The sequence below is a fragment of the Emydura macquarii genome, unplaced genomic scaffold (assembly GCF_026122565.2).
Source record: "Emydura macquarii macquarii isolate MOO-44397 ecotype Brisbane River unplaced genomic scaffold, CSIRO-AGI_Emac_v2 contig_587, whole genome shotgun sequence".
NCBI lineage: Eukaryota > Metazoa > Chordata > Testudines > Chelidae > Emydura > Emydura macquarii.
The window spans coordinates 13,231,760-13,248,444 of NW_027130724.1; the positions used below are offsets into that span (position 1 = coordinate 13,231,760).

At 41.8% G+C, this 16,685-nt stretch overlaps 1 protein-coding gene across 2 annotated transcripts in view; it reads right to left on the minus strand.

Moving 5' to 3' along the window:
- Positions 1-700: 700 nt before the first annotated feature.
- LMO1 (LIM domain only 1) overlaps positions 701-16,685 on the minus strand; it is a 76,908-nt gene continuing 60,923 nt past the window's right edge. For both annotated transcript variants that reach the window (XM_067540407.1, XM_067540408.1), the window contains 2 exons: positions 5,450-5,575; positions 701-1,156 (listed from right to left, as the gene is read on the minus strand). In XM_067540407.1, coding sequence (XP_067396508.1) covers positions 1,051-1,156; positions 5,450-5,575 — 232 coding nt within the window. In that variant the 3' untranslated portion in view covers positions 701-1,050. The remainder of the gene's footprint in view (positions 1,157-5,449; positions 5,576-16,685) is intronic.

The window sequence follows — 16,685 nt, forward strand, 5'->3', positions numbered from 1 at the left end:
GTGTGGGAGGTCAAAACAACTGGCAAATGACAAGCAAAGAGATCTGTAAAACAGGTGATATGGGATTGATACCAGGTTTTGTTTGAAGTCTCTGGCTTCAGCTGTTTTGGTGCCTGACACTTGGAAAACTGATGTCCTGTATAAGAGAATTAAACCATGCCAAAGCCCTGAAATGAATATTCTGATCAGTAATTGGCCACCTGTTGACAAGGCTAGATAGATTCTATTCATGAGGGTTTATACTGAAGAGATACTGTATTAGCTGGTCAACAGGGTTCTTGGTTATAACGTTGCTCAGTCTGAATGGATGTGCGTGTACTTAAAAGAGGCCTGTGTCCAAAGATATAATTCATAGTCAGCCATTAAACAAGTTGTTTACCATAGTCTTCACGGGGATTGACTAGTGATGCAGTGAAGATTCCCCAGCCATCACCCACACAGAGCTCATTTACTCCCTTTGTACACAATAGTAATTGTGGAGAAGAAATGTGATGTGGTTTGAACTAAGAGTTTTCATTTCAGAGCAGCACTTCCTCCCCCAATTTTTGTTTGCTTTTGTAGCTGTTTAAACTCTTGCCCATTATTTTATTTATGTGACTTCCAAGGAACTGTATTTTTTGTTTTTTTTAAATCTGGTCGTCATCATCAATTGCAGGAAACACAAGCCTTGAGTGTATTACGAACAAACCACAACTTAAAATGACCAGGAAACATTCATCATTTTTAATTCACACCAGTAATAAAATTGCATTACATTTTTCATAAAATAAATGTTCCAGTTTATATACAGAAAACAGACTGTACAGAGCCCTCCCTCAGACCCCAAAAAACTCACAAACATACAGGCAATGCAGTGCTCAGCTAAGCAGGCACAACTGTACATCTAAAATTGTAACTGCTTTGTGTTGGGGGGCGGGAAAAAAGTACTACAAGGTATATAGTCCTTTCTGGACCAAGAATTAAAAAAATATTGCAGGCAAGCTGACAGACGCCCTCGTTGCTTGTGTGGCTGAACGTCCATCCCACAGTGCTTCAGCAAAGCAGGGTTTGTTATTGAACTTGGGACTCAAAACTTCCATTCAGCTGCCCTTCCTCATAGTCCATCTGACACAAGATCATGTTGTTCTTCAGGAAAAATTTGTCTCCCACGCAAAATCTGAAATGTAAAGAAAAAAATTCACACATCTAAAAGTTAGTTGGCATTAACCAGGTGGCAGTGCGCTGAGGAAAAGATGACATAGGATTAAGTCTAGAAGTAGTGGATGCCCAGATGTAAAGGAAAAGTTATCTTCACTCTGAATTATGCTTACCTGATTAGAATGTGGGGAGGCAAGATGCAGCAGACAGGGCAATCAACTGGGAAATAGGAGATTTCTGACCCTGCCACTGACTTCTGAGACACCTTGGGCATGTCACTGTTTCCCTCTCCTACCTTCTGTCTGTGTTGTCTATTTAGACTGCAAGCTCTTTGGTGCAGAGGGTCTCTCATATTATGCATTTGTGCTGTGGCTAGCACAATGGGCCTTTATCTCTGCTGAAGCCTATAGACGCTATGGTAATAATAATCCAGCAGGAAAAGTGAAGGAATATATCCCCAAATAGACGTGAGCTTTCAGAACCCACTGAAACCGGGGAAGCAAATATTGTGTGTAACAATCTGTTTGAGATGGTCTACAGCATTCATGTTTCCTGAGCCCCCTCAGGTGAGGCACTGTTTACACTAATTTACAGGCACTGAATGGCTATTAAGTCCTTCTTCACCCCCTTATGTACAGTACCGAACAGTAAATAGTAGTTTCTTGATGGATGACTAGACTCTGTTAACCTTTATCTTCACTGAGTGGAGCATAAAGTTCTCTATATGCCATGTAAATTGTTCTGTTTGTATTAAAATTGACAGAGTCTTGTGATATTTAACAATTTTATTTGATCATTAAGGTCAAAAAAGTTGCACACAATACCTGCAAAGTGCAATTTGACAGCCACTAGCCTCCTCACACTTCCTATTTGCTATAGATGTAGAAGTGAATCTATACTTTTAGGATAATACACACAGTGCTCTTCATTGGTCTCCCATTCAAGGTCACAGTCTGACTCGGCTAATGGTGTGACAACAAAGCAGGACACAAGAGAGACAGCCTCAGTATCCTAATCCTAGTCCCACTACTTCAGGAAAGATACAGGCAAAAGCTGATAGTGATGCAGAAGGCCAGTTCTGAAAGGCAGATATATATGGTGCACATCTATCCAGCCAGCCAGGAGCCGGCAGATATGAACTTTAAAGAGGCAAAAATATTAGCTAGAAGCACAGGGGAAACATATAGGCCCTGTACAACATGAAGCCTGTGAATAGAGGGACAACTCTTTCCTCAGCAGATTCACCAAGCCTCCAACACCTGTCCCTACGACACATGGTTGTACAAGGGAAATACTCTAGACCTAGGCTGGAATACGTTCTAGGCCTGTGATAGTCAGTAGACAGCTAGAAGCTGGAAGTCTTCCATCAGGCTGGATAGTCTGAATTATAAGAGGAGGCATGTTTATCTGTTTGAGCCCTACCACATCTTAGCTTCTCCAGCACCTCATACAAATTTCCCCCTAATGAATGCCTATAGATCAGCAGACTCCTTGCTTAGTTTGGCAGCTGGATATGGCAAAAACCTGTGGCTTCTACAGTACGCTAAATTAGGATGTTTCTTCGTGTGATTTAGCTTGGCTTTAGCTAAATCTCCTCTCCTAGACTGCGCCTGAAGCCGTTTTTATAATAGTCCTGAAATTCAGCTAACGAAGTTTTAACTTGTATTCCAGAAAAGAAACAAAAGCTGCTTCTTCAAGAAGAGAGACTCAAGTTAAAGCAGCAATGCGCACATTCTCCTGAAAGCCACAGCCTCACCAATGGGTTTGCTTAATATACAAAATCTATTAGTCAGTACTTTCCAGACAGCAACTTAAGACACAGCTGCTGACTTTCTGCTATTTATTATTTCTTAAACTATGACCGTAAAACCCAAGGAGCACTAATACAAAACAAAGTCATGCCAACAGCACAAATGCAGCACAGCCAACAGCTGCCTCTTGCCAGATCTGGCTGGGGTCTAGAGAAGCAGCGAGAGAGCTGGAAAGCGATTCATATGGGTGTGGTTCTTTGAAAATCAGATTAAAATCAGCATCATGAGGTCCCACGTTTCTCTCTTTCACAATGTGCTCAATTTACAAGTTTTCTCCAACTGCCATCCTTGGAAACTCAGCATGGACCCAGCAGGAAGCTGAGTTTTTTTTCCCTTCTTGTGCACCACTACCAAGAAGGAAAAAAAGAAGAAGATTTAGCCGGCCCATTTCACACCCAATGCATTTCACCTGTGCAAACCCAGAAGTTTTCTTGAGGGTGATGTGAGAGGATAAAGGAATTCAGCCTTTGCACCATGAGTATCAAACTTTTAGAAAAACTATTGAGCGAGTTTCAGCAGGAATCAGTGAGACACAAACACTGAACTATGATGCCATTTTTATAGAGCGACTTTCAGACTATAACTCAACAAGAGAAATAAAGGCAGGTGACTGTTTGCAACATCTTATTATGCTGATCTGTCCACAGAGTACAGTGATAAAAAAAGATTTTTAGTAGTTAGAAAACAGCTACGTACCCTTAAAAATGCAACGTGAGTTAGGCCCAAGAAGTATTTTAGGAATCAGAGTATTATTGACGTGTTGGAGAAGATAGCTGATGGAAATATTTCATACATAACACTATTAAACCAACTTATCATTTTGCCTTTAAAAAACTGACTGTGCCAAGAATGGAACCTAGGGCTCTGAAAAACAGGGTAATACCAATGGATCGAGAAAAAAACCCAACTGGAACTTTGCCTGTGAAAAACTGCTCACTATTATGAGTTTTGTCTCTGGGGGGGGAGGTGCTAGCTTCCTCCTAGCACATTCACAAAATGGATAGGTCTTCCAATGCTTCTGGATAGTCGTATGTCAGAAGTATATTAAAAGACAGAATTAGAAATAAGACCAGGCACCAAAACACTGACAAATACAGTTTGTCTGCAAGAAACTGGGCTCTCTGACCAACACACCAACCACTAGATGTCACTATAACCTCAGTGGAATAACCTATTAAACTCGACAGCTTGATTTATTGCAGCTGCCTGTATTAATAGGAAGGCATTCTACCCCCAAACAAATAATACCAGCTTTGTTTGATACAGTGCCTTCAATTAAAGCCACCCTAACTGCATACCATGTGTCTGATTCTCCTCACACATGCACTGGTGGGAGTCAGGTGTAATTCCATTGACTTCAACTGAGTTATACTGATGTAAAACAAGTGTGAAAGGAAAGTCAGTCAGTCCCTGTATTTTGATACGTTCTCACAAATCTAATATGGAAGCTAGAAAGGAGATGTGAAATATTACTCACACAGAATGAGATTCCAGAGTAAATGAATGTGATGAATCTTAATTTTAAGTAAAATATCGGGTATGTTAACTTGGCTTTGAAGTAACATCCTTTTCTCTCATTGAACTTAATCACTCATCTTTTCCTCCTCCTCTTACCACATGTTCCTTCACAAATAATAATTTGTGGTTCAATGGGCAGTCTAAGTAAAGAGTGGGATTGACAAGGATTTTCAGCAGCCCTGTTGCCAAGAAAGAGCATCGGAAGTTTTAAGAATGAATGCATGCTTCAGAAGGGCAGAATGTGCAGCATTTAATGCACACAGCTTCCGAGAGCAGAGCTCAATCTTCCTACAATTGCACCAAATCAAGAGAAAGGCACAACCTTAGGTCTTTGCACAGCACCCCCAAAATGCAGGCTCCAAGAGCTCTTTTAGAGAGTCAGGCTGAATTCACATACCCTTTCATTGTACACCTTGATATGTATTTTTCTCAGCATCTTTCAGTCAGTTGTGGTACAACCCCATTTAAACTATCCCACAAGCAGGCCCTATTGATTATGCAGCAAACTGAAGAGAGGACTTCGAAGTCTCCAAAAGGGCTTACCTAGAATACATTTCTCCTTCACACCCTCCTCTTCACACCCTCCTCACTTCTGAGCCTGTCTGAAGCCTGATTTAAGTACTTGTGCAAGAGAGGATTCTATCTCTGTCTCTGGATGTTCAGCAGACAGGCTAGACACTGAAAGATCTCAGGAGCTGTTCATTCAGTTGCTCTAAAACTATTTAAGAACAGCTATCAGGTGCTTGCTGTGCCTGGATCTGCAGTCCTTGCACACCCCTAATTCCCACCGACTCCACCGGGCCCACATCCTTGAAAGGACTGCAGGACAGACCCAGTAGATGTAGATAACTACAAATAATACAACCCACCCGGCACCAGCAGCTTTTCAGCCCCAGCACAGATCAAGCAGACTTCCTTGCTCTGTGGGCAAAAATAAAAAATAGTTTGTGGTTGTTTTGTTTCTGTAATAACTGTGTCCTCACCTCTGGTTGCAGAGCTGGCAGGCAAAGCAGTCCAAATGGTAAACATTATCTCTGGCCCTCATCACCATCTCAAAGGCAGGGATCAGTTTACTGCATGCAGCGCAATTCCCGGTGGTACCAAAGAGCCTGCCAAAGAAGCACAATCATTAGAAGCCATTTTAATTAAATGGTGGGAGCACTAATTAAGTGTAATTAGCAGTATCAAATACTGTATGGCACCAATAAATAGGAGTTGCAGTCTCCATTTCGCTGACCAACCAGTGTGCAGGAACTCGGGATAAAACTGCCTGAGGAGCAAACTCTGATTGTCAAGATGAAACTTCACTTGGCTTGTGAGGCTCGGGCTAATTTACTGTCTTAATGGAGAAAAGCATTAAAGACACTTACAGTGCTATTTTGGGGCTCACAAAATTTCAGGTCAAAACAAAACTATCTGCAGGGTTTGTTCTCTGAAATCTTTCTTCCACCCCCACACCACTCACTACCCCATTTGCTCTTTAGTGTTGCCTAATGGAGGAATCCAAGCTGATGACAATGAGCCAGCTATAGTGGGTGAAACACAGACGACTCACTAATTTTGCCAACTCTGGCAGACAAAGCTGCAGCTGGAGAAGAGTCTAACTTACCTCCTGTTTTAAAAACACACACACTCATCTCAAGACAATTGGCAATAATGCTTTACAAAGCCCCTTTATAATTTTCCCAAGACCTCAATCCTCCCTGACTCTCTTGGGAGCCAACTAAGCTTCTTACACCAAGGCACAAACAGTACGTTCAACTGTTCACTTTAGCTCCCTGGTCCTTGAGGATAGCCCTTCAGCACTGGAAACTTTGCCATTTTTGTCATGGCTTTTGCTATCTGCCTTCCCAGATGTCTGCAGCTGTTACAGCTCGCACATGGGAACTCAACCAAAAGCTATGGCATCATTTCTCCAGCCCTTAGACAAGTCCCTGAAGATCCATGGGCCAGTGTCACTCCCTTCTAAATTAAAGCTATAGGAACAAGTTGGGGATGCACCCAGTGAACCAAAGATTTCAACCTTCAACTGGGAATAGGCAATGTACACTTGGTTAGTTACTTTCTGTTTAAGAGAATGAATGCAATTCAATTGTTCTCAAAGCTATGTGGAAGGCATCTTCTTCCTACGGATTGTTATCTCTGCATAGTGTACACATGCACACACGTGTGCACTCCCCTTAAAAAACATATAGGGGTCTACAGTCTGTTTCAAATCTTTGGAGCTGGATCTTTGTAATGCAGGTACTTGCTAGTTCCACCAGTACAAAGAGGAAAAAAGCACAGAAGAGAACCACTTGTAGCCTGGCAGAGGAACACCTACATCTGATTTCTCAGTCTACAATTTGCTGAACCAATCAATGCTACCGATCACTGGACAGTAATCACTGAAGTGTGATAAGATCCTGAAGATAACCCTTTCCCTCTCAGGCTACTGAGCGATCACGCTAGCTTGTTTTTGGTATATAAAAAGTATTAGTACTTGTGTCAGATGTTAAAAGAGACAGCATTACTTTTCTGTTATTCTTGGCCTGAAGGCTACTGGATTGTTTTTCTTGGGAGGAGACGAGACATTTGTGGCTGACACTTTACCAAAAAAGAGTCTATGGTACAACGGGCAAGATAGACATAGTATCAGAAATACAGTGATGTAAGATCTAAATACTCTTGTTCTCAGACTTCACCACATTAGGGCTGGAAAGCCTGTACCGCAATACACCGAGCAAAACAGCAAAGAATTCAAATAAGTCATACAAATGAACATAAAGCAAATAGTAACATGTTTGTGGCAGCTCTTCTTTTTCCTGTATGGGTTCCCCGCATCATGGATTAGTGCAGGAGACAGAATAGGTTTCAGAGGGCTGCTGCTCCCAGTCCTACAAAGATAGTTGGAGACACTGAAAGAAAGGGCATGCCTTATTATGGACCAGTAGCAGATTGGAGCAAGGGTGGTGGTGGTGGTGGTAGTGTCAGCAGCGGCAGAGGCTCACTGTTCTCTCCCTGGAATGCTCCTGGGCCAGAATAGCTACACTATGCCTCTCCATTCAGGACAGATTGTACATTTATAATCTAGCCTCAAATTTGTATTGCCTAATCCATAGCCGTTTTACTTGGCAAAACAGAAGCGAGTCTCTATCACTCCTTGATGTAATCGTCTTCCATTGTATAAATAGAACATCCTTAGTACAGTAGCAACAGTCATTAGTTTCATTTTCTCTATTTCAGAGAGAACTAGCAGATTAAGAGAACAATGATGTTTTCATTTTTAGAACACACAAATCACAGCAAATGTTTAAAAAAAAAAACAAAAAAAACACACTTAAAAAACCCCGCCAAAACAAAAACCAAGCAAAGCAGCCCAATACATTAGGTACGGAGAATAGTGGAAGTTAATCCTAGATTTGTTCTGTGAACGATACCACGATACTTGCAAGCGTGAAATATCCATTATTCATTAGCATCACAGTTGTGTGGAGCTCAATCTAGATTAATAAAATAAAGGAGCCCTAGACAGCACCATTTGCATTGTTAAAAAGGCATTTTTCTTCACCCTTCAAGTAGGACACTTCTCTAAATGGAAACGATGGGGAAGTTTGGACAGATGTTCACTTAACTATTTAAACAGTTAGCTTAAGAAACATGAAAATGTATTGGCACTGGATTCACCTGGCTCTTTTCAGGGGTTTGGGAGTAAACCCCGTGTTAAACAGCTTTGAATGTTTGCATAAGAGCCGCAGTTTATGTTCTGTCCAGCTGAAATTATGTTGCCTTTCAATGTCTACATAAATGTGGCTTCCAGCTAATTTTGTTCTCTTCCATTAAGTTTCAAACAGTCCCCAGCACATGAACATTTCACACACATTCTAGCATTTCCCAGTTTTAATCACTTTTCAGGGAATGATTTAAAACTCTGTATAGTCACTAAAATTCTCAAGGATGCCTAACTTGTAGCTCAAAGATCACAGGCTTTTTTGCTGTCGGGGGAAATGCAAATAGAGGCAAAGAAGAAATGCATTCTTCACCTAAGAATTTATTTTTTGACACATCCAGCTGTCATGCTCCATACCTCCTCACCTGGAGATTACAAGATGAGAAATTTGGGTTTTTGTTGTTTTAATTTTTGGAGAAATTTCTCTTTCACCATCAATACATCCCATGGTTTAATTTTAAAAGCAGCCACAAAATAGGAGACATACTCCATCCTCTGGATGTATTCTCCATAGCAGATCCAATCTTGCCACTCACACACAGAAAGTTCAAGGATATATATCAGGGAAATATACCATAAGATCCTCAATATCCTGACATGACACCGCTGGGAAAAAATAAATCAGAGACAAGGAAAGGTTGTTACTACTTTTTAAAACTCTTTTAAAAGTTAGAAGACAGCAATTTTTAAGTACAGATTTATTCCCTCTTACATAACAGGAGGACCTCACCAGCTTGTAAATAATCATGGTCTATGCAGATTTAAAATTTAACACAATTAAACTTTTACTCTGTGGTAGTAATTATGCTTAATGGCTCTTACTCTGAACTTAACCATGTCTATTGGCGTCAGCCAATCTGAAAGCAGGAGTTTAGCCAAGGACAATTTTCTGTAGTTTATAGGCACACTAAAATCCAGCTATTCTATATTCTGATTAGCTGTTGATGTCATTGTGTATAGTAAAAATTAAAGCTAATTGGCACACAGGAGTAGCAGTGAATACGAATGAATTGAGGGGAGAGGGGGGAGCACTCTGTGGAAGTGCTATGTGACTGTTGGAGGTTTCTTTTTATTTAAAGACTTAGCTGGTTGTAATAGCAATCTTCAGTACAACATTCTGGAAATCAGCAATGTTGTGCAAGTACCTTAAACTGACTAAATGTAGGGCAGCGACATAATTACCCAGAGATTACTTTTTTCAGGGTATAAGTGGAGGGGCTTATAGTTAGGGCCCTACCAAATTCACGGCTGTGAAATCTGGCTATTGTGATGGGGGGGTGGGGGATGGGGCGCGGGAGGCAGGGGTAGTGCATTCAGAGCTGGGTGGATGGAGAGCAACAGCTACTGGCGGGGTGTCCAGCTCTGAAGGTAGCACCACCAGCAGCAGCAGCAGCGCAGAAGAGAAGGTGGCATGGTATGGGGCAGGGGATCACCACTTTGGAGGAGAGGGCATGGTTGGCTTTATGGGTAGGCAACATGGGTAACTGCCAAAGGTGCCATGGTCAGGGGACTTCGTGGTTACCCCCGCCACACACACAGCCAGGCAGCCCAAGGCCCTTTTATCCCCTAAAAGCCCTGGAACCGGAGCTGGGGTGGCCGGGATGGGGGCACACCAGCTGGGGGTTCCTACTATGTGCCGGGCTCCAGCTGCTAATCCCAGCTGAGCTCGTGAGGGATGGGACTTCCTCTTTCCCTGCTCGGATGGCTCTTGGGGCCGGGTCAGACCCACCGCTGGGAACCTCCCCCGACTGCAGGAAGCTCCACGGCTGCTCCCGGGAGCCCAACTGTGAAGGCAGCACTGCCGCCAGCAGTAGCACAGAGGTAAGGTAAGGGTGTGGCATGGCATGCCACTACTTCTGCGCTGCTGCTGGTGGCAGCACAGAATTAAAAACGATGACACCATACCACGCCACCCTCACTTCTGCAAGGCTGCTGGCTGGGAGCCCACCTCTGATGGCTATGCGGCTGCTGGAAGCAATGCAGAAGTAGGGCGATAGAGGTATTCCCACCCCAACAATGCAATCACCTCCCCCAACTCCCTTTAGGGGCGGGACCCCCCACGGTTAATACCACCATGAAATTTCACATTTAAATATCTGAAAGAGAAGAATGAGGGGGGATTTGATAGCAGCCTTTAACTAGCTGAAGGGGGGTTCCAGGGAGGATGGAGCTAGGCTGTTCTCAGTGGTGGCAGATGACAGAACAAAGAGCAATGGTCTCAAATGGCAGTGGGGGAGGTCTAGGTTGGACATTAGGAAAAGCTTTGCACTAGGAGGGTGGTGAAGCACTGGAATGTGTTACCTACGGAGGTGGTGGAATCTCCATCTTTAGAGGTTTTTAACCTGCGGCTTGACAAAGCCCTGGCTGGGATGATTTGGCTGAGGTTAGTCCTGCCTTGAGCAGGGGGTTGGACTAGATGACCTCCTGAGGTCTCTTCCAACTCTAATATTCTATGATTCTAAACCATGAAATTTCAGATTTTTAAAATCCTATGATGGTGAAATTTACCAAAATGGACAGTGAATTTGGTAGGGCCCTACTTACGGAGTAGTGAATATAAAAAGGGATAGCTTTGTCTAAAAGTGACTCTCTCCCCCATTGTTTTAAATATGTCCTATATTTCCTATTTACACTCATCCCCCATGAGCGAATAGTAGATTTGTATCCCTTCCATGAATTTGCCTTCTTGTCCCACTCACATTCATTTCTGGTCTAAGATATATGATCATCTGCACATCTGTTTCATTTTCTCCACACCAACAAAGAATATCTACAAGTGGATTTCTAAACACCTACGCAGACAGATTGCCCTCCAGCTTGGTATTTGCAAACCAGCAGCAAAGTCAGTCGGGGCCAGAAAACTCTCCCATGAAAACAGACTGAAAAGATTGGGGTGAGTTACTTTAGAAAAGAGATAACTGAGAGGGGATATAAGTGTATATAAAACACTGAAAGGGATAGGGAAGATACACCAGGAGCTTCTATTCTCCCTGCTTTATAATACGAGAACGAGGACATTCTGTGAAGTTAAAGAGGTGGCAAGTTCAAAACAGATAAAAAGAAGTACACTTTTGCCACACAAAGCTTAGTCAGATGGTGGTAACTGTTGCCACAGCACGTTGTTGAGGCCACGAATTTAGCAACTTTCAAGAAGGGATTGGGCATTTATATGGATACCAAGAATATCCAGAGTTATAATAGTTAACACTAGCAAATTTTGGAAGAGATAGTGAACCTCCTGTTTAAACCAATCTCTAATTACTAGGGATTAAGTGGTTTAAGTATGAGGAGACCATTGCCTGCCACACTAACCAACATATAGTCTCATTTTCCCCTTGTACTCCCTTAGTCGTTCTATAACCATCTGTTGTCTATTATCTTATATTTAGATTGTCATCTCTTTGGGGCAGAGACCATCTTTGTTCTTGCTTGTACAGTGCCTAGCACAATAGGGTCCTGGTCCATGATTAGGGCTCCATGGCACTTCTGCAATACAAGTGATGATCATAATTGTAATAAAAATTCTTGCACCTTCCTTCCAAGCATCTTGCGCTGCCCATGTCTGAGACTGGAGATTGGTTTAGATGCACCATGGGTCTGATCCAGTGTGGAAGTTCCTATGTTCATTTTTTGTATCTTGAATTCATAGTCACAAGAAAGAGAGATTTGTCCCTACCACTTCAAAAACAAACAACTTGCCAGCAAGCTGGACTCAAACAGTTTACATCAGTGTTTTTTCAACGGCATGCAGCTGACACTGTTCGAATGACACACACGTTTCGGTAGCATTAATGTGAGCTGACAAAATACTGAATATGCAAATAACTGTAGAAAAAGCTTAACAGCCACTTAACATGATAAAAACAACACCAGTACTAAAATGCAGAGTCAAGGCTGCACATCTCTAATCTGCATTTGTGTGGCGTACAGATGTAACCTACTCCTATATTCTGTTTCTGTTTGCCCCCCACAAAACATGCATATTGCAACAATTATATAGATATTGCCTGTCCATAATGACTGCTTGGCATGTGATAAATATCTATTAGTGAGTGCACCTCCCTCAGTACAACAGAGTCAATACTACAGTGGAAAGTGGTGTCAACTGAAGGAAAGGAAACATTCTGATATTAGTGAAGTCGGTCAAGTTGTCTTTTCATGATGGCTTCTAGTTAAGTTCCAGAGTATGTACATCTTTTATGCCAGAGGGTTTATTATTCCTGGATAGCTAAACAGAAGGAGCTGAACCAGCATAATATAAGAAGTCCTCTGCTTGGGTGGCCGACTAGCATGGAGACTACTGGGCATAAATTTCAGGGTTGCTCAAGGGCAAATGTCTTCAACTGAACAATCCATATGGAAAGGTATTTATTTTGGCTCCTTTGGTCCCTCCCTCACATTTTAAAGAGCAAGGGATTTATGAAGCTCTCCCCCAACTAGTATGAGAATCTAAGCACCATCTCCCTCAAATGCTCCAATCTTCCTACAGCGTAAGTGCTCCAACTGACATTAAAACCAATCTTGGCTTTCGCAGATGCTGTATAAACACACACATATATGTAGCCAAGTTGTCTTAGGAGAGCTTACAAATATTAATAGGAAAGCTGCAAGTCTGAAAGTGCTAGAGGCAAGTTAGTACACCAAAGCCTACAAGAATCAGTCCACCCACATTAGCAGGTTTTGAAAAATAAAATTATAATCAGCCAACAAACCAACTGCAATTTGTTATCCTGGAAAGTGCTTGTGGTGAAAGGCCTTCATATCAGCTACCACACACAAAATAATCTTTGCTGTTACAATACAATGTGTGGCAATGTGGCTGCAATGCAGCATGTTTTGCACATAAAGCACAGTATTTACTTTTTCACTGTCAATCTATGTAGGTGACAGTTTAGAGGCAGGGAAAATCCAGGCAGTATGCCTCAAAGTGGTTAAAAATAATAAAAGTCAGTTTAACAAACCCTAAACCTTTATTAGGATCCTCAGTAAAACCATCCTTTCCAGCCATGCTTCATCTACTTATCTTTTTAACGGAGGGTACTTTTCTGGATATAAGTAGGTTGACTGTGTCCCTTTAATAACAGATCATTGCCATATATGTGCTGCTGATACTCACATATACTATATATTTATTGAAAAAATAAATAGCATCCTCCTTGGAAGATTTTCGAGTTAATCAAGTCCTTTCTGCAGACTGAAGCTACATTCAGTAGCATTAATGCCACTGTTAACAAATCAGCTCATGTTTTGTTAGTTTTTGCACACACACTTGCACTTCTAAAGATTATGCTTGAAATGTGTAACTGTGGTTTGACCATTTGATTTGGTTCCACCACCATTACTTACATATGGAAGTCTATTGAAAGCCAGCCATTGCTGTGCATAGTTCCTTGCCAGACAGAGCTATTACATACTTTTAAAAGTCAAAGATTCACTCTTCTTAATCACTAAAAAAACACTGTACATTTACCAGACGCAGTAACGTTCATCCAAAGGGATCCCAAAGCTCTTTACTCACAAACTGAAATGTAAACTGTATGGGACTGTTAGTGGGGCAGAACAAAGCAATGCTGTGCAAAAACCTGGAGACAGGAAAAAGTGAAAGTTGAATTCAGTTGGCAGTAGGAACTTTTAGGCAGGAAGAAGGCACTATAGCTATCCGAACTGGATTTCGATTAAGAGAGTCAAAACCTCTCTCTGTCTGTCTGCTTGCCTGCCTTGGGATCATTAACAACCAGATAAGCTGAAAACCCCAGTTTGAGATCCTATCCAAAAAGTTGTGATAAGCAGAACAATGTGTCCCTAACCTATGTTGAGCATTGTTTCATACTAACTTAGGGCCCAGTAAAAGCACACTGAAGACAATGAAAAGATTCCTATTAATTCCACTAGGAGCTGGATCAGACCCTTAGAGAGAAGCATGCTCTCTACTGATTTACCATCATTTCTTCCTGCAATATTTGAGCTTCCTTTAGAGATATCCTCATTTCAGTCCTGACCAGTACCAACTGCTTTGTTTATCAATTGTGACAAGTTCCTAACAAATGCTGGTATGTATAAAATATGCAGAAGTCATTTGATCTATTTCCCTCATACTAAGCCTGATTTTCCTCTTGATTTATGCAGGTGTAATTCAGGAATAGTTCCATTTAGTTCAATGGCGTTACACTGATGTAAGATAGGAGAGAATCAAAAATCATCAAAAAGCACCACACTGAAAATTCTGAATTAAGATGACAGTTCCTCCAGGAAAATCTGAATAAGGCTCACAGAGATTGCTTGTGTGCTCGAAGTTGGTGAATCTTCAGGTATGTCTGCGGATCCTTCAAACAACTGATTTTGTATTAAACAAACAGTTTACAAAGAAGCACACTGCAAGGATTTCTATACCAGAAACAGTGGCTTCCAACAGAATTTGCCTATTCAGAATAGACAGACAAATTACAAAAGGAAAAGCTAGCTATTGTGACTATTAACCAAATGGTAAATGCATTTACAAAGACAAAATGTATCTGGAAATACATATGTAAGTATCTGGAGATTGAGGTGAGATTGCAAGGATAACAAATTTTAGCCACTCAAGATCTGATTTCATCTTTCATAATTAAAAATGAACAAGAAAGTGCTTTAGGAAACGTGAAGGTTAACAAATGTTCCTTCGCAAGCAATGACGGCAGTTTATCTTTTGAAACAAATGATTAGGATATGGTCTGGTAACAGTTCCTGAAGCATATTTGAAAGATGCCCTCAGTGAGTCAGACGAAATGTATTCAGCGCAGAAAGCCCACCGTGTTATCAGACACTTTGGAAGGCAGCCTGCTCTCCAAAGCAATGCAGGCAGGCAAAGAACATGAACCAGTAGGTTTTCCTGCCACCAGGCTCTGCCCCACTCAGAAGGGGAGAAAACAGTCACCCTAAAATGAGCTAGATATCATGCCAGTTCCACGCACTGGTCACAGCTGTTCAGTTAACTGGATAGCTCTACTTCCATAAAAGATCTACGCACTATGTCTGTTCCTGTCGGAGGCTCCAAAGCTGCACCTCTCTGAACAGCCAAGAAGCCATAGCAGAGCTTTGAGGGGCACCTTCAAAAGTTTCCATGAATGAATGAGCAGTAATGCAGCTGAAGCAACTTGCAGTACGTCATCAAGTATTTCTTTAAACATACAGACTTATGCACAAATGAGCACCACTGCCAATGACCATGGAAAATGCACCCTTTGTTTCACATTAGTAGCCAGAATGACTGGGATCTCTGGTGCCACCTACAACAAGAAGTCCTGTTGGAATGTAATAGATTTGTGCTCCAATGAAGTGAAGAGGGAAGCAAAGTCCACTGTTGGGAGTCGCTCACTAATCATGAGGCAGCACATTCTCAAACAGCTTGGCAGCATGAGCTCCTCAGAGGATCTCCACTGTTATAAATCCACATACGCCAATACGTATTCCAAGAGGCATGCTGTCCTTTATGTAAAGCCAACAGGACACCAACAGAGTATGTGCTTTGACAGTTGTATGCCCTGTTCCTAACATGGTTCATTTACCTTTTCTGTATTCACATTTATAGATTCAAAACTGGCTTGCTTCTTAGGCTATGTCTATGCTGACGGCGGCAAAGTTGCCGCCGTCAGATCAACTTATCTGGATCGACTGAGCGGTCAGTGAAGACCCGCTCAGGCGATCCAGAAGTCGATGTTATTAATCCACTCCCGCAAGTGGCATAGCACTGCGTCGACGGGAACCGCAGTGCAGTGAAGACGGCACGCAGAAGAGAAGTACAGTCTACGGGAGTTACGCAAGTTCTTTGCGTGCTTTGCATAACTCCCATCGACTGCCGCCGAATCACAGAGGTAAGTGTAGACCAAGCCTTAGCTTTTAAAGGCTTTTTAACGTATTTAGTGTACCAAATTCCATTATTTGACACTGCTCTTCTTGGAAACCACATAATCACTTTAAGTGGCCAAATAGTCACTGTAATGCTTTAAGTCACTGCGATTAACTTATTTAGTAAAAATACAGCTGTAATGTGTATAATGCCACTATAATTTAGCATTAATTCATTTCCAATTGCTATAGAAGGTGTTACTTTTTTGTCTTACCAAACAGAGTTCAGATGTTAGCTCCAAAGCCACTGAAGAAAGGAGTCAAATAAGAAGGGCTTAGATAATTCTGTGAGTGAAGCAGAAAGATACTGGTAGTGAATTAAGGACTGAGGAAATGATGTAAAGAAAAAAAGTTATGGATTCACAGATCTTGTGGGAAGAAGTGACTATTTGGAGTGGAAAACCTCTATTTGAACAGATGAGGCAAGTGACTCTCTATGCAGAAGGCTGGCCAGGTTGGTGGGAAAGGGTTTAAAACAGGCAAGAGGGAGATGATGGATACACATTACAACATAAAGGCAGACAGGGTACACAACAACATACATGGCAGGCAGGACAATGCTGAAAACAAAGCAGAAATGGCTGTAAGAACGGACAGAAGTGAAGAGAGATAATCAAATGCTAGCG